Consider the following 24,095-nt stretch of genomic DNA (forward strand, 5'->3'; position numbering starts at 1 on the left):
AAGAGACATCTAGGCAGAAAAAACTTACAAAGAATTAACACACTACAGTAGTTTTTTAAACCAATCTTATTTCTTTGTGAGCCAGCCTTTGACTTGTAGTAAATGAGACCAATATTTTAATGAGCTGAAACCAACAAGAAATAAGTATCTGAACTGCATTGTCATTCAAGTGCTTATTGAAATACAGACTAAGCAAGTACAGGAGTAATTCCTATCAATTTACCTACAGAAAGTGATCTAAAGATAGAAGCAATTTTGCAACACATTCTTCCCTTACTGAATTTAATGCATAAAAATTTCAACTTTCATGTATGTAAAACTCAGCATTGCATTTTCATTTTTGCATAGTAGTGTTTTTATTTCTTCATTTAAGTCCCCATGGATCTTTCTTTTCATAGAAGACGTGGCATTTTGGCAGAAGTTTTAAAATACTGGGAATTTGAAGAGTGAATAGAAATGCTTCAGTTGTGCCTGAACTGAAGAGATAGGATGTCTGTATATGAAAAGTCACCATACACGTCTCTAGAGTGCTATCAGCTCTAGACTAAGACACAGGATTCAAGTTTTTGAGCCATCCTGTGGAGACGGAATGAAATTGGTTCCAATATGATAACAGTGTATCACAGTGTATCACAAACAGTAATTAAAACACCAGTGAGAAGAATGAAATTATTTTTCTGGTCCTTTTTATACAGAGACCACAGACAGAATTTTCATAGGTCTGCAACAGTTAGGGTTGAGATCCAGTTCCTTCAGATCCCTCATCTAAATTGTTAAACCTGTTTCACCCTTGTGAGTGATCCAGTCACTCTGCTTTCCAGGATATTCTACCCTAAAAGAGCCAAAATTCATTAGGCAACTCCCTTTTTGGCCTGTAATTTTCCTGGGCACCCACTGTCACTTACTCATACAGGCTCAGCAGACCCTATGGAAATGCATCTATTTCTTCAGCCACTGCAATCAGGGTTCCACTCCCATCTAAAAACCAAATTAAGCCTGTGTTTCATGAGCTTCATGAGCTGCATGGCTGGAGGTGCCAAGGGGCATTCCTATCCTTTCTCTTCTCCCTCAGCTCTGAACTCCTCTTGCCAGACAAATCCATGTCTCCTGCCCAGGACTGGAAGAGCAAGGCTGTACCCACCTTTTCAATACCCCCTTCTTAGAAGAGAGGCAACTTCTTTTCCCTTGTGTCTTTGTCCATCCCTTCTTTCACCCACTCATTGACAAACTAGAGTGCCCATGATTCAGAATAAGGCATTGGAAAAAAAGAGTTGAGAGTGACTTGGTACTTACAGATAAGAGAGAGGAGCCTTTGACATCTTCCCAAGCATTCCACAGCATTGCATTTAGTTTATCAGCAAGTTTATTTTGACCCTAACAACACCCTGTTTCTAATTTCAATACAATGTCACCAGCTGTCTCTAAGGTAATTCTGAATGTACAGCGAATGCATTTAAGTAGTGTGATCATGTGAGAAAGAAGGAACAGGTATGGAAGGCTGCACTTTTCCAAGGAAACTGGACTTGCAAGAGAAAGAACTTATTTGCCTTGTAGTCTGTGGTGTTTGGGCAGGGATGAAGAAGGTAAATCTAGAATGCTGTTGGACATCTTTCCAGTGGAAACAGCTTTGGTGAGGAAGTGGAAGTAAAATTTCACAGCTCAGCAGTTTGCATTTAACAGACAGAACAAAGAAGTAGCACTGTTATGCAGTGATGTCAGAAGCAGAGAAAACACTCAAATCTAAATTAGGTGGTGATTTTTTTTAAGCAGTTTTCCCAAGTGTTAGTAAATACTTTTGTGTCCCGAGAGGAAATGCTGAGACTGGAAAATATATTACAGAAGGCTATTTTCAACTGGCTGTATGGCTGTATGCATTTGGAAGTATGTTTGTGAACAGAGAAGGGGCATTAAAACAGGAGATGGTGGTTTTAGGCACTGAGATCACTTGCTCCACCACAAATGCTACTGGCATATCGCTTCTAGCTCTTCTCTGGAGATCTTAAAATGATAAAGGGGTTTGCTGCATTGAAGCATGGTATTACTTCAGGGGAAGCTGTTAAATGAATCTAAAGCAGTAATAGAGTAATTTTACCAAAAATTACATATCCCAGAAGATCCAGCCCCTTTGGGATGTAAACAAAAGTGCTCAGTCAGAACACTTTTGAGTTTGATTGCATGTACTGACTCTATACCGAGCAAAGAAAACCTCAGCACAGCCTGAAGGAAGATTATAATGACACAATACTATACATTATACATATTATCAAAAGTTGAATGTTCAGTAATCACCAATACAAAGAGGCTGAAAGTCAAATCCTGATCTGCTTACCTGGGGCAGAATTGAAAGCGTGCTTGCTCAGCAACATGGACACAATGGAGACACACTTTGAACTCAAGGAGCAACGAGGGAGACATGGATGTCTGCAAGTGTTTGGCTGAGCTTTCTGCATGGTTAATATTGCACAGAGTTTGTTGGGCTCTCTGCTAGGAAAATAAATATATTGGCTCAGAGCAGTTGGTAATTGTATTGTCCTATGACAGGAAAACAAGATTTCTAAGAAAAAAGCCCAAAAACAACACATGGAACTGGAGGCCACACCACACATTTTCTGTCATTTACATACATACACACACAAAAAAAAAAAAAAAAAAAAAAAAAAAAAAAAAAAAAAAAAAAAAGCTTTCATCTGGTAGACATGCAGGTAAAGTCACAGATGAAGTGACAGCTTTGTGCCACCAGCTTATGGTGAGATTTTGTCCCACAAAAATGGGCTTCTTGCTTTGGGAGTACAGTCCCAAAGAAGTTGTCTAGGCTGACTTAGAGTAACACCAACACATCATTTCTTTTCCTTGACTGTTGAAAAGCTCTGGAAGAAACAAGTGAAGGAGCTTCAATTCAGTGTCTACTTATTGGTGCTGTCAAAGTACAAATAAGATTGATCTAGGTTTTAGTTAATAATTAGGAAATGAAAAAAGAATATACCATGATGTATTTTAAAATCTCTCAATGATATATTTTTCCTTAAATATTACCAGTAGACCTACCATCACTAATACCCTGATTTAGGTGATGGTGTTTCTGACACAAGCCTGTACATTCCTATTTTTAAAATACTTTGTCAGCAAAATCCAGTGAAGACATTATGCTTCCCTTGAAATCAGGTCTGCAGCTGAACTGGAGCCTGGCTCTCCACTCTTTGCACAGGAACAATTGCAGCAATGACCCAGTGTACTTAACAATTAATCTCCAGTTCCTGCAAGTACCTAGCAGCTGATGCCAACACTTTTTTCTGTTGTTGTATCTGAAGTTGTCATGTACTCAGACTGTAACTGAATTTCAGCACCTTCTCAGACTGTATCCCAAACTCACTCCTGGAAACCAATGTCCAGCCTTGGTTCTGGGCCTGCCACCTCCTGTTCCTGCTCTACAAACTTTCTCCTTTAGGGAAGGGCTGTCGATGGTCCCCTGAACTGTTCAGACCTCCATCCCCCTAACATGGCAATTAATTAATTGCCACAATGAAAGACTAATTCCAATCATCTCTCCTACATTTTTGGTCTCTTTAAAAACAGCACAAATCAATCCCCAAAACTGATCTGGATCAGTGCAGAAAACATGGAAGTTGGAAGTTATAGAAACGGGCACGGGCAAGCCAAATGCCCTGCCTGCATTTGGGAGAGGTGAGAGCCCATCCTGTGCACAAAAAGAAATCTTCATTAGTTCACAACTGGCATTTAAATCCATTGACTCATTATAAGCGATTACCTGTAATTTTTCCCTGAGGGCGTTTATTTTCTAAAAATAAAATGCAATTATCTAAAGGCCTTCATTGAGTAGTTAAACAACAACCTTATCTCCTGGGAACATTTCTCTGTGCTTAACAGCCTGTCTAGTAGCCGTATTTTATTCTTAGGTGTCCCAAATCCTGTTAAGAGTTCACACCACTGAATACCACGTTCTACAATGTGTTGTGCTGTTTCTGGCTTCGGCCCGGCTGCCGCCCCCGGCGGCAGCTCTCCCCGATGGTTGAATGGTTCTGTCCAGAGGAGACGCAAAGGGCAGTTTCAGACCTGCCTTTACAGAGCAGTCTGTGCCTCACGCCTGCTCAGCTGGTTACTAAATGTAACTCAGTAATCAAACTTAACTCGATTTGTTTTCTCTCCGTAAAGATCCGTGAGGCATTTCTAACTGGAACTTGTTTTTTGTGCAGCAAGCAAGCAAATATACCAACCTCCTACTCCAGGAAAGAAAAGAGTTGTTACTGGGAGGTGACAGCCCATGAATTCCCGGGGAGCAGGCGGGAGGAGTGAGTGTATGATGTCCTTGGACAACGAGTTCTCTGCAACTGCTGCTACATGAGAGATCGCAGGTGCGATGCGTCCTGCCAAAGTACCACGACGGAAACACTGAGGGAAGGGAAAAGCGCTTTTATTTCCTCGCCTTTCCCTCAGCCCAGCCCTGCCCCCTGATCGCTCCCCCCCGTCTCGGTCCGGCGCAGGGGCCGCTGCCCCACGGACTCCCCGACGACGGCACTGCAGCGGGGCACGGGAAGAGGGTACGGGAAGGGAGGGAAGGATCCCTCCCCTCAGAGGGGACGGATCCAGCCGTCGAGTCTCTCCCGGGGCTCTTCCGATGGGAAGAAAGGCGGCAGGGCAGCGGCGAGGGTCCCACTTCCGAGGGGACAATGTAGTCGCAGCGAGGTGCGGACACCCGGCGGGGAGGGCGAAGGGCTGCGGCACCCCGCCTGCCGCCCGCGGACCGGGATCCTTCCCTTTCAGAGGCCATGGGGGGTCCCACGGGCACCCGGGGGGCGACGAGGTCCACGTCTCCCCGAGGAGTCCACGCCCCGCTTCCCCCCTTTACTCCCCGCCCGCCCCGTCTCACGCCCTGGCTCCCGCGCCCGGCGGCAGCTCTCCCCGATGTAAACCGGCTGGGGATGATGCAGGCGGCAGCTCCGAGGTAATTATTAATGGCCGTGCCCACCGGGGCGGGAAGGCGGGGGCGCAAGGTGAGATAAAATGGGGCGGCGGGGAGCTGGGAGGCGGGAGCGGTCGTCGCGGAGCCCCGCCGGGAGCATGGCCATCGCCGCGTCGCTGCTGCCACTGCTGTTGCTGTTGGGGCGGCCGGGGCTGGCGGCGCCGGGGCAGGGCGCGGGCACCTGGTCCCGCTTTGCCCGGCTGCCCTACCCGCAGGACCAGCTCTTCCTCCACGACACCTTCCCCGACGGCTTCCTCTGGGGCGCGGGCAGCGCCGCCTACCAGACGGAGGGCGGCTGGCGCCAGGGCGGCAAGGGCGCGTCCGTCTGGGACACCTTCGTTCACCGCCCGGCCACGCCGCCGGGGGCCGCCCCGCCGGGGCCCGTGGGCGGCGACGTGGCCAGCGACAGCTACAACAACCTGTTCCGCGACGTCGAGGGGCTGCGGCGCCTGGGGGTCTCGCACTACCGCTTCTCGCTGTCCTGGGCCAGGCTGCTTCCCAACGGGACGGCGCCGCCCAACCCCGCCGGGCTGGCGCACTACGGGCGGCTGCTGGCCCGCCTGCGGGAGCTGGGCGTCGAGCCCGTGGTCACCCTCTACCACTGGGACCTGCCGCAGGCCCTGCAGGACTCCTTCGGCGGCTGGGCCAGCCCCGTCCTGCCCCGGCTCTTCCGCGACTACGCCGAGCTGTGCTTCCGGCACTTCGGCGGGCAGGTGCGCTACTGGCTGACCATGGACAACCCCTACGTGGTGGCCTGGCACGGCTACGGCACGGGGCGGCTGCCGCCCGGCGTTCGGGGAGGCCCCCGCCTGGGCTACCTGGCGGCCCACCACCTGCTCCAGGTAAAAGGCGGCTCCTCGGCCGTGCCAAGGTGCCGGGGCGCAGGCCCAGCTCAGCTTGCCCCACTGGCACACCTGTCCCCTGGTCCGACACTGGCATGGAACACAAGTCCATGTGCCCGACGGAGTGCGGGCAGCACATCTACGGGCAGCTGAGGCAGAACTCATGGTGTACGGCAGGTGCTTTGCGACTGAGCTGCTGGAGCGTTCAAGAGCTCTGTTTTGCAGAAATGTCCGCTTCTGCCCGCAGCAGTTCAGTTGCCATTCTAGGTGGGTGAGGGTCTGCAGTCCCTGGACTGTGCCAGTCCAGTGCTGCCTTTCTAAGCTGGAAATGCTCAATACGCCTGTAAAGGGAATTTGCGTATTTGATAAAAAAGGCTTGCTGAATTAATGGAGGTGGTAGAGGTGGCCAGTATGTCGCACAGAGACATTTTCTTGACAGAGTATGATGGTTTTTTTTGAGTGTGAGCACTTTTTGGAGAAAGACCGTTAGTCTTGTAAGTGGCACGAGTAGTTTTGTATACTTAATTTTTATTCTGTGTACTATATAGTGTAATTGTAGTATTTGCTGGGTGCAACGCATGGGGATTTTCTGAGAGAATTAAGCAGAAGTGTGTATCCCCTCACTGATAGGAGTAAGGATTCCTAACTGGAACTGGGTGGTCATTTAGGCATGATCTCTTGTACTTTAATATACATTTACAGTTCTGCTAATATTTGTCTGCTTAGCACACTTACTGGCAGGAGTTGTATCCTAATAAGCATTGTGTATTAGATGTGGGCATGAAGAAAACATTCAATGCATGCCTTATTTGACTTTTTTTCCACTTTCCAGTATTACTTCTGCATTCTTTAATGCTACAAACAAGTCAAAGGGAAAATAGAAATGGAGAAAATGTGGGTAAAATTTCAGGTTAATTTCCTTGTCCTGAAAACTTTAAGCTCTTCATGTAGTTACCATGGTATGTACTTGGCCATGTTTCATGCTTGGGTATATCCTGCATCGCCATAGTATTAGAGACCCTCATAATCTCAAGCATGTGCTTCTTCTTATAAAAGCTCTGTGAAGGAAGATACTTTTCTATTTAATAATTAGAAATTGAGGCATGATCTTGGCCACACCATGTCAAAAGTGCAATTATACCAGGAAGGTGTACCAATACTTGCTTTAGTGACAGAACCATAGTATTTAGTTTTGTCCCAATGACTGTCAGTCAGGATTTGCACATTAGTGACCATTTCTTTTTATGTGCAGTGGAAGGCAGCAAGAGACCACTTTTTTCCCCCCACAAGTTATGAAAGAGGAGCTGAAACACAGATGCAGTTAAGAGCCAAAGTGGTCACTAGTTGTCAGTGTCCTTTTCCTGGTGTGTGATCTTTGTAGCTTACTGGTCAGTTACATTATATTTCAGCTCTTCTGCAAGTCATATCCCCAGATCTCAAATCACCTGCAGAGCAAATTAGCGACATAGATTAAGTGCAGAGGACCTCACATCCCTGACTTCTCCGGGTAAGAGTCTTCATGGAGGCAGAGGTAGAGCCTAGCTCTTCAGCACAGAGAAGTGAACAGCTTTCATCTGTTTCTCCTTCTCCTTTTTACTTCTCTGTAGCATATTAATATTAGACCTTTCAACTTGTGCATGCAGTGAAGTAGGAGGAAGCTACATAGTATGGCTTCCACAGCCTAATATCACTAAAGTATATGCATTTGTGTAAGAAAAGATTAAAGTTCTACCATATATGGTAAAGAGAAAATTACATTTCACATGGAGATTAAATTGTCTTTTATAGGTCTAGAGTGATTGACTTTGCAACTTGAATGTTGTTCTTTAATATGTGTCTGTGGGTTGTATAATTTTGTAGGTGAGTTTGCTCATTTTTTGAGACTGCACATGTCTTTGGTTTGTATCAGAAGAGTGCACAGCAGCACTGCTTTATCACATGAGCTGCAGGTTGTGTGCAGCACTGGACAGTGTTGCTGAGAGAGAGAGTCCTTTTAAACCCACTGCAAAAGACGTGGCTGAATCCTCTCATGCATAGAAAGCCCCCTTTCATTGTCTAACCTTTTGCTCCTTATGTCATAAGATCTGGTCCCTGATTTCTTCTTAATCCTTTTTCCTTCTCTTTGCCATTTTTGTATTTTATTTTTTTCCAGGGAAATTGAATTTGCAGAACATGTTTGGTCTTTCTTGAAGTTAGAATATGTTGTCATAATTGTTTCTCAGAAAATGTACAGACTAGCTCTTAATATGCATGACTTCAGACTTTCCCCCCCCTTATTTACAATATGCAGGTAAAGCTGATGCCTCCTAATTTATTTTACTGGATTCTAATTATGTTAAAAAGCAAAATAATTTCCTTTAAGTTCTTTAAAATTCAACAGATATAAATGTGGATTTGGGGCTTTGTTTTTCTGAGTGACTTATTTATTATCTGAAGAAATAATCAAATAAGTATTTGATTCAATTTAGGTTGTTCAGTTCAGAGCTGGTAAAAACAGGGCAATGAAGTTTGATTTCAGTAATGATGTTTGAATTCAACTTGAATGGATTTCATCATATTGTACTGAATTTTTTAATTACCACTCATTTTTCTGAACTTCCTTAAGTGAGTCATAACAGATGCTAAATTGTCAGAGACATTTTTTTATAGTCAGGACCAAATAAAAATAATGTAAAAAATTTGTAAGGAAAAGTGATTTTATTAATGCATCCTTGGTATGTTTTTGAGGGGTGTTCATCAATATTCAGTGAAACTTTCACCCTTTTATAGTATTTCCACTGACGCTTGTCGCTTTCTAGATGTCTAAGCCCTTCAAACGTGGTAAGAAATGGAGGAAGCTGTTCATGTTTATTCACAAAATAAATGGAATAGATCAAGTATATTTCATAAAAGCTGGCATTCTCTCAAGTCAACAGCCAGAAAATGTAATGCCAGCAATCTGTCATGTATATGATGCATCTCTTTTCTCCAAATAGGAGTTGAGAGAGGTCAGTGTTTTAAGTTCTGGTTTTTGCAAATGCGTTTTTTTCATTAATGGTTTGCAGTATGTTGTCTGAGTTGAACATACTTGGATTTACTCAATATAAACAGCATTTGCAGAAACAGAAGAACATGTTGTTTCCCTGAAGAAGTGAGTGGAACTGCTGCCTGGAAACCAGTCACATAGCAACAGACTGATTTCTATTCCCAAACTTTCCAAAACAGAAGGTAAGTACTCTTCTGTTGACCTTCAGTGCTAAACCTAATAAAGTGTCAGTAATTTTGGCCTAGGAGAGTGGTCTTTTCTTGGTGTGTATTGTTTCTTTCAAAATTGAGACAGCCCTCAAACTTTCACTCAGTGCAAATGGAATGTTTTGGGATTTTCCTGAAAGTAACATAGCTCATCACAGGTGTGAAGGCATACCTAATTTTTAGAAAAAAGGACTACTGCTAAGTAATGGTATTTTTTTCCTATTCTTGCTTTCTTAAGGCATAATTCAAAGAAGAACAAAGAAGAAATTTATTTTTACCTGGGTTTGAGAATTAGTTGGGTGGCATATGTTTACACTAGTGATTATTCTACTCATTAATAATTTGAATCAGGTTTCTTTCAAATAACAGATTTGACAAAGAAGTGCAGTCAAGCTGTGGTGCAAGTTCTGGTCTGATGCTGCAGTTTTCTGTGCCAGTAGCTGCCAAAAGTTAGGCTATATTCTCAAATTATATTAAAAGCTATAGCAAGTTATGTTTAAGCTTTAATCATGAAAACAAAAAATGTGGCGAGTTTAATTTTAAAATGTGATAAACAGAGGAGTTTGGGTTTCAAGAATACTTGTTTTATTAAACTTATCTCCAAAGATAGATTACATAACTCTTACCTGATTCAATACAAGTTTGCAAAAGGATTGTTTTTTTCAAAAATTCCATTGTAACAAACTTTGTTACAAAAACAAAAATGCATTGTAAAAAATGATGGAGATTACAGGAAATTTTGGCGAAACTAAACAGGCAGGACCTGGAAAAATCACACTGAAATGGAATGGAAGCAGAATTTGTTCTCTGTGTGGAAGAAAATGAGGTCAAGCCTGTAGGTATGTTAAATCCCACCTCAACTCTTTTGCTGTTCATTATGAGGATGGGGATTTCTTGAGAGTCAGTTCGTTGTGAGGTTTAGTGCTTGGTAGTTGTGGCTGTATAGCTGTGAATCTCAGTAAATTCTATTGGCAGCCCCAAATCTACATTTACATGTCTTATTTTAAGTGCCACATGCCTGATTTCTAATTGTTGTAGCTGTTGCTGGAGGCATCTAGGTGTTGATATTTCTGTTTCCTGTCCAAGGTAGTCTAGTATGCTTCCTTTTTAAATAGCAGTTGTTCGTGTTGGGCAGGGCTCTGCTCAGTGGTGGGAAGATAATGACTGCTGGTTAACAGCAGTTTGATGCAGATAGGGGCATTTAGATTGGCAACACAGGATTCACATCTGGTAAAATCTCACTGGGTGCATGAGTTTAAAGCTCCTTGATACTGTTCCATTTTGCATTAATAAAGCCTCATAAGGTGTGAGAGATTCTTGGTTCTTCCCTTCAACCTCTCTCCTCAAGCAGAAGAGATTCTGTATTTGTTGTAGTTTTGGGGATTCCAAAATGAAGTTTGTGGTAGAACTCATGTCACTCTTTTCCTTTGTTACAAGCTTTTCCAGTTTCCATTTCACCTTGTTTCTGTGGTTGATTTCCAGTACTTAAAGGTAGTTGTTGGACATAATTCCTAGCTGTACTTGGGACCTGGGAAATAAAGCTAGTGAAACATCTCTTGTAGTTCAAGATAGTTCACAATTTTTTAGTGCCTGCATTTCCCTTCTGACTGAAAGCTAGGAGCTCTTAGAGCTTTCTTCCTCTGATAGGTCCGGTAGAAACCTCTGTTCTGCATCCAGCAGGTTGGAAGTGCAGAGATTGTCCTTCCTTTTGGAAATGTTGTCTTCTGTAAAGAAGAAATGCTCTCTTGTATAAGAGGAGGTTGTTTCAGTCATAATGTAACCATCTTCTAGAAGGTCAAATTCTGATTTCTCTTGCTTTGGTTGAAATTGTGCTTACCTTAGGTTTGTTCCTCACACTTACTAACTCTTTCCTTAACAGCATCTTCTTCCCAATGTGCTCTGGGGAACAAAGTGTTTTCCCCTCCATCTTTCATTATTTCTTCAACCAGTTAGAAGCAGTGAATATGTCAGTAAAGCTGCTGGCAATGTTGGCAAGCAGTGACCATTAGGATAGGATGTAGGCATTTAGAAGCATTTTGTTTTAATTATTTTGGTTACTGTGATGCATATCCTTCTAAGTTTGGGAGAAACAGGAAAGAGCAGATGTGTATGAAGACACATCTGTAGTTTGCTTAACTCCAGTTGTAGAGTCCTGTGGCTTTCAGTTAGTAATTGTCAGAGTTTAAAGGCAGTTTGATTATCCTTGCAAATGAGTGTGTGATTTGTGTGTTTTGTTGTTGGTGATGAACATATAAAATGCTGAACTTAATCTGAAAGTCCAGGGCTAGTGTTGGCAAAGTTTTAAAAAAGCCAAGAAGCCAGCAATCAAAGGAGTCTGCTTGTAGAGACTTGTAGGTAAAGAAATGTCCACAGGAGAATTTATTCTATTTTTTTTTCAAGATGGTAAAAATAAAGAGGAAATTACAAAGTCGTGCTTCTGAAGAAGTAGAGGGGGTGACCTGCACCTACAAGGATGAAGCCTGGTTGAATGGGGCTTTGGGCAACCTGGTGTACTGTAAAGTATCCCCCCTGCCCACAGATTTGGGGATGGAACTAGGATGGCTTTTAAGGTCCTTTCCAACTCAAGATATACCATGGTTTTATGACAGGTTTTAGCAATTAAAGGATGTGTGTTACCAGTTTTAAATAATAAATAAAAACTACTCATGCTTGCATATTTTCTTGCCAAAGTGTATAGAAAAATATCATAGTCAAATCTGTGGTTTTAGATTAAATCAGAAGAATGGAATAGAAGAATATGGTTGTAGGCAAAGTCTTAGGATTCTTACAAAATTACTGAAATGAGCATTGGACAGATCTCTCAAGGAGATGGTGACTCATTGAATATGACCATGAAAGAAGAGACTGGCTTCTGGAGAACAACTGAATTATTTCATATGAGGGAAAAAGTGTCAGCAGAAGGAGCAGGTGAGTTGTCAAGAAGAAAGAATAACTAAGTAAAAAAGAGAAAGGGATAATTAGCCATGGCAAGAAGCTGGAGCCTTTGGTAAAATGGGATGAGTAGAAGATGAACGATACTAAAGAAAGGAAGGAATTAGACTCACACTGTTGCTCTCTGTAAATACTCTTGGACATGAATATTAATGACAGGAAGAAAATTGAGGATTTAAAAACATGCATACACACACAAAAGGATATAAATACAGTTAGATTGATTGACTCTTAGAAGTCATGGATAGCTTTGGAAGAAAGCTGCTGGAATGGCCTTTCAGTATTAATGGTAGGAGCAAATATCTTAGGAGACAGTGCAGTTAGGGAAAATAGACTTGTTGCATTTGGTGGCAGTGGAGGTGACAGTAGCAGTAAATATGAAATCTTCCTCTTTGCAAAATTCTTAACAGAATTATATAAGACATGGGCTAAATCTAAGAACATCATTCAATGTAAAGAACAAAATGCAGTCTGTATTAACAGTAAACAGTTTAGTCAATCAGTGATGGCAGCTTTTGGCTTGCTGTAGCTTCAGCTCTAATCTGAGAGCACAAAACTCTCATAAGAAGCCTGGCCTGCTAAGTTTGTGGTGTGTATGCCTGGAGATTTGTTAGGGAGGATCCTTTGAGATGCACACTGAAATAAGAAAAAGGACTTTGAGAATATCTGAATTTGGCCACATTGAAGCCCATTTGTGTTGCTGCTTCTTTGTATGTTTAGTTTGAGAAGAGATAGACTTTTGTATTATGAAAACTGGCAAAAGTTTAAAGCTTAATGTTGTTTTGATTCTAAAAAAAACCCAACTCATATTCTAAATCCCCCCAGTTACTGAAATCTTTACAGATGCTGTTTACAACAGTTGATACAGGAACTGAGAGACTGGGGCCACAGGTGGTTCCAGTGCCATCTGACAGCTGGATCTTTGTGACATCTACATGATGGAAAGCATGGGGACTTTAACCCATCTGAGGATCTGGCCAGCCTGAGGGGCTGAAAGGCTGGGGAATGCTGCAAGATGCCCTGCAACACAATCTTCAGCGATGGGGGAGCTGACAGGGGGCCATGCACATTGCCAGGGGACTGTCATTTCAGTCTGCACATGATCAGTTTGTTACTTGCACAGTAGCTGTCATGCTGACAGCTAAGATTCGATTTTTGTTTTCAGTCACAACTCTAAAGACAGCCGAATGGTTCAAAATTGGCTGGGAGAGACTGTCTTATGGAAACGCCTTGCAATTTTGTGAGTCCAAAAGTCAACCCGAGGTATCCTTTTGTAGGTTTATCAGCTTAATGCTCTTACTAAAGGCTAGAAAATATTTGTACCACTGGGATTATATTTTACAAGATACTTGCTTTACAGTTGGGAAGACAGTAGCATCTGTTTTGATCCTGCTCCTAGGAAAGACTTCAAATGGTCGCATGGGGGAAGGGGACAGACTTGTAGCTGCTGGTCACACATTCTGGTAAGAGTTCACAGTGATTTTCCAATGCCTTTTCTCAGTCAGCTTTTTTCTTGTTCTCTTGAATATGTAGTAGCTTCACTGGAACAGTTGTTTTTCAGAGCTGAAGGCAAAGTTTACTCAGTTTGTTTGTTTAACTTCTAGCATTTTAAGAAATGAAATAATTTTTTTGCTGCAGGCATGGAACCGTTGAACATAGTTACTGATTAATTAGTCTAATTATGGTTCCTTAGATATATATGGAAATGGTAGAATTATGCAGCATGTATTTTCTTTTGAGAAAGTAGGTTGGAAAAATATTGAATTGTCAGCTTGGTGATTTTTTTATTAAAACTAATTTTGTAAGTAAGAACATATTGCTTAAAAATCAATTGAACAAATCTAACCTTACGGTTGAAAAGAAGGTTCAGCTGACACCTGGCTGTACAGTGGTGACATCCTTGACATGCTCTTTGTAGCACACTTATTTAATTCCTCATTTGTTTTCCTGTCATAGTACAGTGTTAACCCGGGTACAAATGATGCTTGCAGAGAGAACAATCACCACACCAGAATGTCCATGACCAGTTATGTACGCCCCCAGGAGGCAAAATCCAGGCCAAAAAGAGTTGTAACAAAGCATGGGGTGTGATAGGAAGGAGGAGTGTTGAGAAAACAGATAACGCATGAGGATCTGGTGAGATGTGGGGGTGACTGGCCAAAAGTAGGAATGCACGAGTTAGGTTTGTGAGGCAATACTCCATTTTCATGTGTGTATTTAGCATTAAAAATTAAACTTGGTGTGAAATGAGATGGCCTGGAGTCCTCAAGGATGAGTTGTTTGTTCCCTGTTTCATTTTTTGAAATAAATGCCATGTGAATTATTTTGAGGAAGCTGACTGGTGGTTTATGGAAATCACAGACCATGCTTCACAAGTATAGGGACTGCTTCAAAGTCTTCTTGGCTTATGGTGTCCACTTGCGGCCGGCACTGGGGGTGGGGGACACCGTAAGTAGCCTGCTAAAGAAAAGAGGGATGATACATTAAATCTGGGTTTCTCAAAGGAGCTTAAGGAAAATAAGTGAAAATTGATTTTCCCTTTAGCTTTTTGGGGAACAGTATCATTTTCAAAGAGTTAAGTAAATTAACAAACTGAATAGATGTATTCCTCTTATCTTGAGGAAAATGTGCATTCCCATATTCAATCAGCATCTCTGCATATGAAATGCAAGACCTTGGAAATACACTGAAGGAGCTCTTGACCTCAGTTTACCATTGTACTTCCCTTGCCAGCTATGAACATGTCTCTTGTTTTGAGAGAAGAGAATATTGGGGTATATCACACAGGGAACAGAGCTGTGGGCATATGATTCAGCTGCAGTTTTGCATCTTAATGATATGCTTGGTGGAAAAAACAATCCCTTTTTCTTCATACCCCCCTGTCATATCAGTTAGCTGGTTCTAATCTTCCTCATACCTCCCAAATTCACAAGTAATACAATGTCATTAGAGCAAGTTAGAAAGATCTAAAACCTTTGAAACTAGAATTTGCTGATTCATTGAAACTAAAATATTTGAGACTTCAGTTTTCCAGAAAAAGTTGTGAACTAGGGGAAATAAATATCAGTAATTTTATTTTGCTGTAGAAATTTTTTGTTTTCCTTTTTAATATGATGCTGAAAAAATAATTTTGATGTAATGAGTTAGTCAGTCATTTCACACTCTGCCTTCTGTATTCTTTCACTGGATGAGTGCCCACTGCTTCAAATTGGGTCAGTTTACCCTTGTGAAATTGCTGTTTAACCTGCTGCAATATGACTGACTTATTGAAGCTGGAGATTGATGCTTTTTATTCTTTGATGAAAAAAATAAAATGGAGCTGTCAGGACAGAATTCTTGCACTGTAGAGGTTACTCTGTGTCTCATATTTGTAGCTGGGCTGCTTGTGCCACTTTTGTGTGAAACTGTAATTACTCAGTCATTTATCCAGCTCCTCTTTCCTATTTCTGGTAAAAAGAAAAGTGGTACTTAAAGGAGGCAGTTGCTTAAAAGGGGGGAAAATTCTAATAAAAGCAGCATCCATTTGGCACAGTCATTCTTATTCTGAGTATTAGAACCAGCAAACTGTAGCACAGGGAAGTTCTGAAATAGCCTTTTTCCATAGCTCAGCTTAGGATAATGAAATAGAGACTACTTCAAAATTGTTTGGTGGTGAAATGCTTACAGCAAGAATATTGTAGGAGTAAGCCATGAAAGGCAGGAACCCTAAATCACACCAGTCAGATCTGACTTTACCCAAGCTGCACTCTTCTGGAGAGTGATGTTTCCTCTGTTACTGGTAATTTGGAATAGGTTTGTAGAAACCAGAGGGTGTGAGCATTGGTCTGGATTAGATAGTGATGCTGGCCTGTGGGAGCTGTTTTGTTGACTTGTGGTCAGGAAAGAATTTAAACTGTCAAGGAACAGTGTAGTTTTTTTCTTAGGCCTCTCTTTTCTCTTTCTGTGTGCTGTGGCCAGGTTCCCAGGCTTCCACTGAAAAAATTCTTTTACCTAAATAATTTGCCTTCTGTTGCAAGGGTTTGGCATTGTGGTAATATCTTTGCTTTTCCTGGTTTATTCCTGTGGCTCGCTGTGACATCTGGAGCATTTGGCATGGGTTGTTAAATATCTTAGAATTGGCTTTTTGGCTCATAATTCTACGAACATAGAATAACAGAATCATGGGATGGTTTGTATTAGAAGGAGCTGTAAAGATCATCTAGTTCCAACCCCCCTGCCATGATGTGTCATCCCACCCTCAAGGGGGAGGGAGCACCCAAGATCATGGATGCTCATCCTTGAAAAGGAATGAGAAAAATCACAGGGTCCACAGCTTATCTTCTAGACTTGTGCACATGGGAAGGGACACCTCCTGCTAGATCTGGTTGCTCAAAGCCCTGTCCAGCCTGACCTTGGTCAAAGGAATGGCACATCCAAAACATTTCTGGGCAGCCTGTTCCACTGCCTCACCACTTTCGAATTTCTCCTGAATATGTGATCTTCATCTTCCCTCTTTCAGGTTAAAGCCATTCCCCCTTGTCTAATGCCCTTGTGAAAAGTCCCTCTCCAGCTTTCCTGTAGGTCCCTTTTAAGCACTGGAAGGTGCTGTGAAGGGAGCCTTGGCTTCTCCAGAAGAGAGCATATAATAGCCATTACTTGTGTAGTGTTTGGGGCTAGAGGCTTGCTACAGTATTGCAGACAACGAAGCTTGGTGATTCTTGTATCTCTTATTTTTTGCTTTGGAAGTGTTCACTTTGAGTGAGTGCTCCTGGAAGATATGTTTGTAGGGGTGAAGTGAGTGTGGAAGACTGAACTACAAAGAGAGTGAGGATTAAGGAAGGGTCAAATGTACACTGGAGCAACACATTCCCAATATGGGAAAGGACCTGGAGGGTCTGGAAGGACCTGTGTGACATTAGCATTTTGTAGACCCAAGATCACATAGAAATGCCTGTGTGAACTATTTGAGTGTCTAGGAGCAAAAAATATACTGGGAGGTATACAGAGACAAGGCAGTTAATTGGTATGTGAAAAACAGAGTAATTTACCATAATAAACTGTTAACTGTCAGGGAGGGTTGCTGTGACACAAACACTGACATTGGACATAGAATAGAAACAGTAGCAATGACAAGCTGCCAGGCAGAGTCAGGTTTTTTTTTTTTTTTTTTTTTTTTTTTGTTACATAATAAAGTAGTTCCAGACTTTTGAGTGACTGGTGCAAGCAGCTGAAGATTTTTCTCTGAAGCACCTTGTTCTGGAACTGCTTCAATGATGATGAGATGGGCTGGACACCTGCTGTAGTTAACTCTTCTGTTATTCTTGTACAAGTGTAAGAAAATAATACATTCTCAGTCCCTACATTATGTTTCCAGTAAGATTAATTATCGACCCCACCCCTGAATAATTCACTATTGTTTTGTGCAGTAACTATGCAGAAGGTTTGGAAGCACCATCCTGGACCATCAGGGCAAAGGTTTGGAAGCACCAGCCCAGAGCATTTTGTGTCTCAAAAATCTTCAAAGACTAGAATGCATAGAGAAGACATATATATGTATATAAGCAGTGGGTGTCATTCTGGAATGTGGCCAATGAAAGCACTGCAGTTCTGCACCAGAGGAATGACACTGCTGATGTAAATGCTGAAAAAAATGTACATTACTGCAACTGTATTACAACATGGTAGTTCAGACACAGCTAAATACCTGTTCTAAGTGAAAAAATAGTATTTTGTTTTGTTGACTATGAAATGGATGGTTTAACTGAAGAGTAGTCTGGCAGATATGCAAGTTATTTTTTTTTTGCAGCTTGTGTCATCCAGATTGAGAGCACAGGACAATATGCAAGGCAAACCAGTCTGCCTAACCAAGGCTGGATATGGCCCATACAGAATGATCTGTTTTGGTGCCAGTTGGCCACTAGCTCTCCAGCCAGGTTTCATGGGGCTCATAGGAGAGCTGGGTGGAGATCAGAGCCTGCAGAATCCCTGCACTCATCTTTGTGTATCCTGTACAGCATGGAAATAATTTCTGGGTACATCTGGGACAGTCTTGAACCTGTAAAGATTATCAATAGCAAATGGTACATACCCAATGGCTGAAAAAACAATGTTAAAGTACCTGGAGTTCACCACCCCCAGCTACAGCTGTCAGTAGCAGGATATTTTGCTACTTTGAGTGAAGCTGTAGTATGGAAAATTACTCCAGTCCCACAGTTTAAAAGTGTCATCATTGTGCTGGTCTTCCAGGCAGTGTTTGCATCAGCTCTGAGACACAGTTTGGCATCTGCTTGGCCTTGCTTTCCAGTAACCATTATGAAATGTTGTTTAGCATAAAGATACTTCTTTTAAAGTGGTTTGGCAGCATTCCCAGTGATCCCAGAGGGAAGAGCAGCTAGAACTTGTTCTCCAGTTCTGAGGCAGCTGTCCACTGGGCTGACCAGGGTGGAGCTGGATGTACTTTGGCTCTGCACCACAACTAGTGAGTAAAGACATGGACTACGTTGTCCTTGGCTGCCTGCAATCCTTTTGCATAGGGCTATGTAACATGAAGTGATGGGCCAGCAGCTCCAGGGTTGTGCAGCGGCTCTGTGAGGGCTTGTGATGGCAGGGTGGAGAGGGAGGAGTGCAATGCATGGGCTTTGCTATTAGATGCAGAAGAGCCATCTCCCTTGAAGACTGTGGAAGTAAATGCAGGGGATAGCAATCACCCTTGAGCTAATTTTAGGATGTGTTCACCAGAGAAACCTACGTTTGAGCTTGCCACCCTAGGTTCCTTTTCCAGGTAATGGACAGTAGTGAGCATGGTATCTCTTGTTCTATGGCCAAAAAATACAATAATTGTCCCATTTCTATCTGTGCAGTATAGGTAAACCTGTGGTGACAAATTCAAGCCCAGACTTCTTGTAGACAGACTTTCACCTTTAGTCTAATTAGTGTGGAGAGATTCAGTAGATGACAGAGGAGGGAGTACTGAGGGACTAGTTCAAGAATTTGCTTAAGGTGCTTTCAGTTCCTGTCACTTCTCAGAGGATGAGCTCTGACATATAATCTGGATCAAATGTAAATTTTGCCTGAGTCTCCCCTATTTCATGCATGTGGTATCTCCTGCATGTCTGTGAGGAAGACCTGTATCACATACTCTCCCCTGGTTTTCCTGGGCAGGGAGCAGAGTCTTTCTTCTGACCCAGGAAAACAGCTGATGTACCCCCTTGCAAGCTTGGTCAGTAGCATCTGTTTGGTCCTGTAAAGCCAGAGGAGGCAAAGTGCCATGGTGTCCCGTGTAAGATGTCTTGGACATTGAGTAGCCCCATCCTGCAGCTCTTCATTCCTTTTTCCAGTCATCTGCTGCTGGCCCACTGTGGCTGCTGCAGGCATTTTGTGTTTTTTTCCAAAATATAAAGAGAGCAATCCTTGTAAAATATTGTTTAAAACATAAAAAAAAAAAAGAACAAAAAAACCAAACAAAGCAAACAAACAAAAAACCCTTTAAAATTACAGTCTTTTTACCAGTAGTTGGAACTGATATGCAAATGTAAACATACTAGATGCCACAATCTCCTTCTGTCTGGAAACAGATGTGTCTCCTTTAGGAGCTCCATTACTTTCTGAAAGGGCATTACTTAGCCCCACATCAAGTAATGGAATAGGTGTTTACTAGCTATGCTGAGGAGAAAATTTAAAAATGTACATCCAGTCTTAAAAATAAATAAAACCTCATTATTGCAAAACAAAATGTAGATATCTTCCAGTCACCTAAGAAAAAAGCAGCACAAGGAAAGACATACAGCCATCAGGTAGTGGGGAAAAAGAGAGTTAAAAAAATTGTACTTCCAAAATGCTTTTTGTCAGATCTATCAAGAAAACTGATCATGTTGAGCACTGGGATTCATAGACAGGAAAGGTTAATGACAGTGAGGATTAGATAAATGTCAGTAACTGCAGGTGCAATGAACACAAAATGCTATGAATTTACAGTACTGAAGCCAGGCCCATCTCATAGCTTTCTGTGATAACTGATTGTCTGGAAAAAGAAAATATGATAAATGTAATCAATCTGTATTTTCAGTAAGACCCTTGAAATGGTGGCACAAGGAGAGTTACTGTTTCAGTGGAGAAGGAGGAGAATGTTCAGCAGCAGCTAGGAAATTGCTAAAGCAAATGTCATAGTGAGTTGTGCTGAAAGTAGAAGCATCAGTCTCAAAGGGCAGTTCACAGCTGAACTTCTTAATGTATTTTAACTCCCATGCCTTAGCACAGGCTAGGATTGCACTACTTAGAGCATGAGCTAAAATTGAGGAAACAGTGTCAGTGCAAAGGATAATCAAAATAATAAACACATGGAACAGAAAGACTCATTTTTTTTTTCTGTAAGAAGAGAACTTGCTGATCACAGCATGACCATCAGATGCGAATATAATCCAACTGTGACAAAGACACATTTGTTTCTAGTCTGTATCAGGTGATTTTTCCAGCAGAGATGAAGAGAATATGGTTTATTTACCTGAGCAAGAACACTAGGAGAGGATATACTTTGTCTATAAATAGATCAGTGGTAAAAAAAAGTGAAGGAAAATAACTAAGTGCAGGGAAAGTTTTGCTGCAAGAACAAGTGTTTGGACTGACATGAATAAATTCAACCTGAAAGTCAGGGGGAAAAGAATACCATTTGTGAAGTGTGATTCTGTAGTCATCTTCCAGAGAGAGTAGTATGAACAAAATACCTAGCCTATGTTAAAGTAAATCTGGATCAGGTTATAAATAGGATTGTGTCATATATTGCCCATAGAAGCACTGTATTGGATCTGATACCCTTGAGGCTCTTCCTAATTTTATAATCCAGTTTCCTAATACCTGGCAGATAGTAGACACAGGATCATAAATATGGTAATGAATTTTTTTTCAGTAAGATATTTTTTGAATTTCTGTTAAAATTTCCTGAAAGTCCAAGTTATTCTAACATGGTAATATCACTTATCATCGTCTCCTCTTTACTGTATCACTTAAAAAAGCATTTGCAGTGTCTTACTTAGAATGTTTCCTGCTTTTTGTGACATCCATTGTTGGGTCCACAATGAAAATACCATATTTTAGGAACTTAGGAAGATTGACAATTAACAGGACTAACTCCTGGTCTGCAGTAGATCGGTCTTGTGAAAGGCCTCTGCTTTCATTCCTGCTTTTCTCCTGCAGCACAGTTACACCTGAAAGGAGGGATTATGGAGGCAATACTCTCAGAATAGCAATAACCTCTATATATGTATCTATATATAAAGTGTATACATATATATGAAGTGTACCAAATATGTCCAGTGACTCATTTGATAATAAACATCTAATGCATCTTATGTACCTGACTATAAATCGTATCCCAATATTCTTATTTTATGTTTCAAATTACGTACATAAAATCCCTGATGTTTCTTCAGTATTTCCAACATCTCTGCTTTCTTCCTTCTCAGTAGTATGAGGAAAGTGGGTTTTGACTGCTATAGGTGGAACCTTGCTTTATTTCCATGTGCTCATTTCTACAGAGATTATTTTTCCTCCCAGTAAGGCAGTAAGGACTTGTGTATGTGTCTTTTGCAGAGTATCTTAGCTCTTTTCTAAGAGTATTCCTGTATAAAAGAGTTTCCAGTGAAATAGTTCAGTTTATACAATGAAATTTCTTTGACTTACTCCCCTCCTTTGTTCCTGCCTTTCTTATTCCCTTCCTGCCTTCCTCTCATCTCAGCAAAGACATATGGCTCTTCAAGCCCTTCACACTCTAATTCAGGCCAACAGTTTGCTTTTCATCAGTGTTTGGGCAACTAGTTAATTGCTGCACTGCCCCCTGCTCTGCTTTCTCTAGCATCATTGATTGAACCATGATTCCACTTAAACTGTATAACCTGTGAATTTCTTAGTATCTAAAGCGTGATCCTGATTTAATGCCTGATTTAATGTATCTTGTCTTAGACCCATTTTTTTCAATATCCTTTGTACTACATACTTGTTGAAGGTTGTGTTGGCATAGCTGTGGCTACTGAAAGCCTTTGTCTCTAGGATAAAATGGCTGGCCAGCTCTCACTGCACTGTATGGGATCTCTCCAAGTCCAAGATTATTTTCCTATTTGATTTTGATTAAAAAATATTAATTTCTGTACTATGGTTCATAGCCTGAAATAGTTTGGGTTGATTTAGGATAAAGTTAACCTGGAAGCTGCTCTTCAGGAGCACACCTGGTGTAATCTAGCTGTCCATCACCTTCTGGTCCATGGGTTACTGTAGATATTGGCTCCCTAGCTCTGCTGTTTGCTAAAGTACATGTAGGTACTGTGTCTGGAAATTCAACAGCTACATATTTTATTAGTGATACACTTAATCTCCTTTTCCATCTAACAAGCCTGGAGTATCTCTAAGTCATCTGGTGGCTTACATGAGCTTGGTCTGGTCTAAAAATTAAAGAGGGTATTTAAAAAAAAATTGGGGCGCTTGATTTATGTCTGTTCCTGTCCTTCTGCATTTAAGCCTGAAATGTCGCTGTTCATTCTGTTGTCTGAGAGTGGGGCTGTAACAAACACTGGCCACTTTTACAAAAGCCTCTGTGGCTCTGGAAGCATTTCAATGGATGTCTTCATAGAAATCTCTTGGAATTTTTTGCTGTACCTGCATAACTCTTTGGTCAGTTTACTTAGAACCAAAGCATCTATACAAATTCTTTCCTTTTAACTGCCTTTCTTTAAAATAGGCAATATTTAAATGACAGGCATATGTCTCATGATTAGATATTGACCTAATTTCCACATTGTACATGGCCTCCTGAAAACTGCCGAGGTACCTGCCCTCATGGTAACTATGAAGCAGAGCATTGCTACATTCTGGAATTTCTATACCTTGACAAAGGAGGATGAATGATGCTGCTACAAGATCTATGTGATCATGCATTTCCGTTGTTCTAGTGTGGTTTGATATTAAAACTGGGATTTCTCCCAAAATATGTTTTCTTTAAATAATGGAAAATAATATTTTATTTTGATATAGTATATTTACATGCTGCAGTATACTGGCAGAATTTCCATGGTTATGCAGAAATAAAGGCCAACCTCTGACAAATTGCTTAAAAAGTGTACCTGAAGCTCTGAGTTAATTGATAAGTTAAGGTTTCAATGTGTCCTTATATTTTTGTATCTCTATTTAAAATAGCTGAGGAGTGAAAAAGTATTTAGTCATATCTGAAATCAGTAGGAATGAAAATAGGTAGATATGCATGCGTTTCATTTTTTATATTCATAATACAGTGATGTTTCTCATTTATGTATACAAGTGTCTTGTCATCACTGGCTTTATACTTTGTTCTAGAGCAATTTAAAGTTTAGTATTGCACTTTGATATAGTAGACAAAAGATTAAATTTGTTGGTTTCCCCTTGTGCCCATTCCTTCAACTGAGTAATTTTTTTAACAGTGTCAGTGTTAGCCAAAGGGAAAATAATATTTTGTTGGTTTCTTATGTAAAGAAACCCCAATATCAAAGAGAGACAACTGCTTTATCTCCAAAAGACAATGAGAACAGTGCACTGTCAGAGAGCAGTGAAATATGTTAAGTTGCACTTTAAAAAAGAACATGTGCTAGGCCCCCAGGAGTGCTCATTGTGCTGCTAGAGTAAAGTCTAAACTTTAAATTTTCTAAGCATGTTTAAAATTTATCCAGTTGACAGAATATTTATGAATACCTCAGTCTGTTAATGTGATGTTAATTCTGGTTGGAAAGTGTCTAGTACGGCGGTGGTGAGAGCACAGAGGCTGAAACAAGGATTGCTGAAAGAAGAGTAGCTAATTAGCATATTCAGCTATGTATTAACCAGCACACCCCCTTTTCTGTGTGTCTTAGACTAAGCACTCTAACAACACACCTCCTTTTCTTTTGCTATATTCTAGTTTCTTTTAAAATTCATTTTATTTCTCTAAGAACTGGATAAAAGCAGCTTTAGGTGTTTCACTGTGATTTTTTTCTTCATTGCAACAGCTGAGATTGCAGTACATTGATGTAGTAAATCCCCCCTATCCTATATTGCTTAATATAAAAGTATGGGATATGGCTTGAAAAAAAAGAAGAAACAACTGTAGCTGGTATTTT

General features: G+C 41.2%; 1 protein-coding gene across 4 annotated transcripts in view; it reads left to right on the forward strand.

The window, feature by feature from the left end:
• Positions 1-4,589: 4,589 nt before the first annotated feature.
• The window catches only part of KL (klotho), a 46,623-nt gene continuing 27,117 nt past the window's right edge, over positions 4,590-24,095 (forward strand). Inside the window, exon 1 of one of the 4 annotated variants that reach the window (XM_068181993.1) lies at positions 4,590-4,960. In XM_068181993.1, the coding sequence (XP_068038094.1) occupies positions 4,634-4,960 (327 nt within the window). In that variant the 5' untranslated portion in view covers positions 4,590-4,633. Of the gene's footprint in view, positions 5,821-24,095 lie in introns of all 4 variants that reach the window. The other 3 variants (XM_068181992.1, XM_068181990.1, XM_068181991.1) reach the window with 3 other exon arrangements.

This window comes from Anomalospiza imberbis, chromosome 2, assembly GCF_031753505.1.
Source record: "Anomalospiza imberbis isolate Cuckoo-Finch-1a 21T00152 chromosome 2, ASM3175350v1, whole genome shotgun sequence".
NCBI lineage: Eukaryota > Metazoa > Chordata > Aves > Passeriformes > Viduidae > Anomalospiza > Anomalospiza imberbis.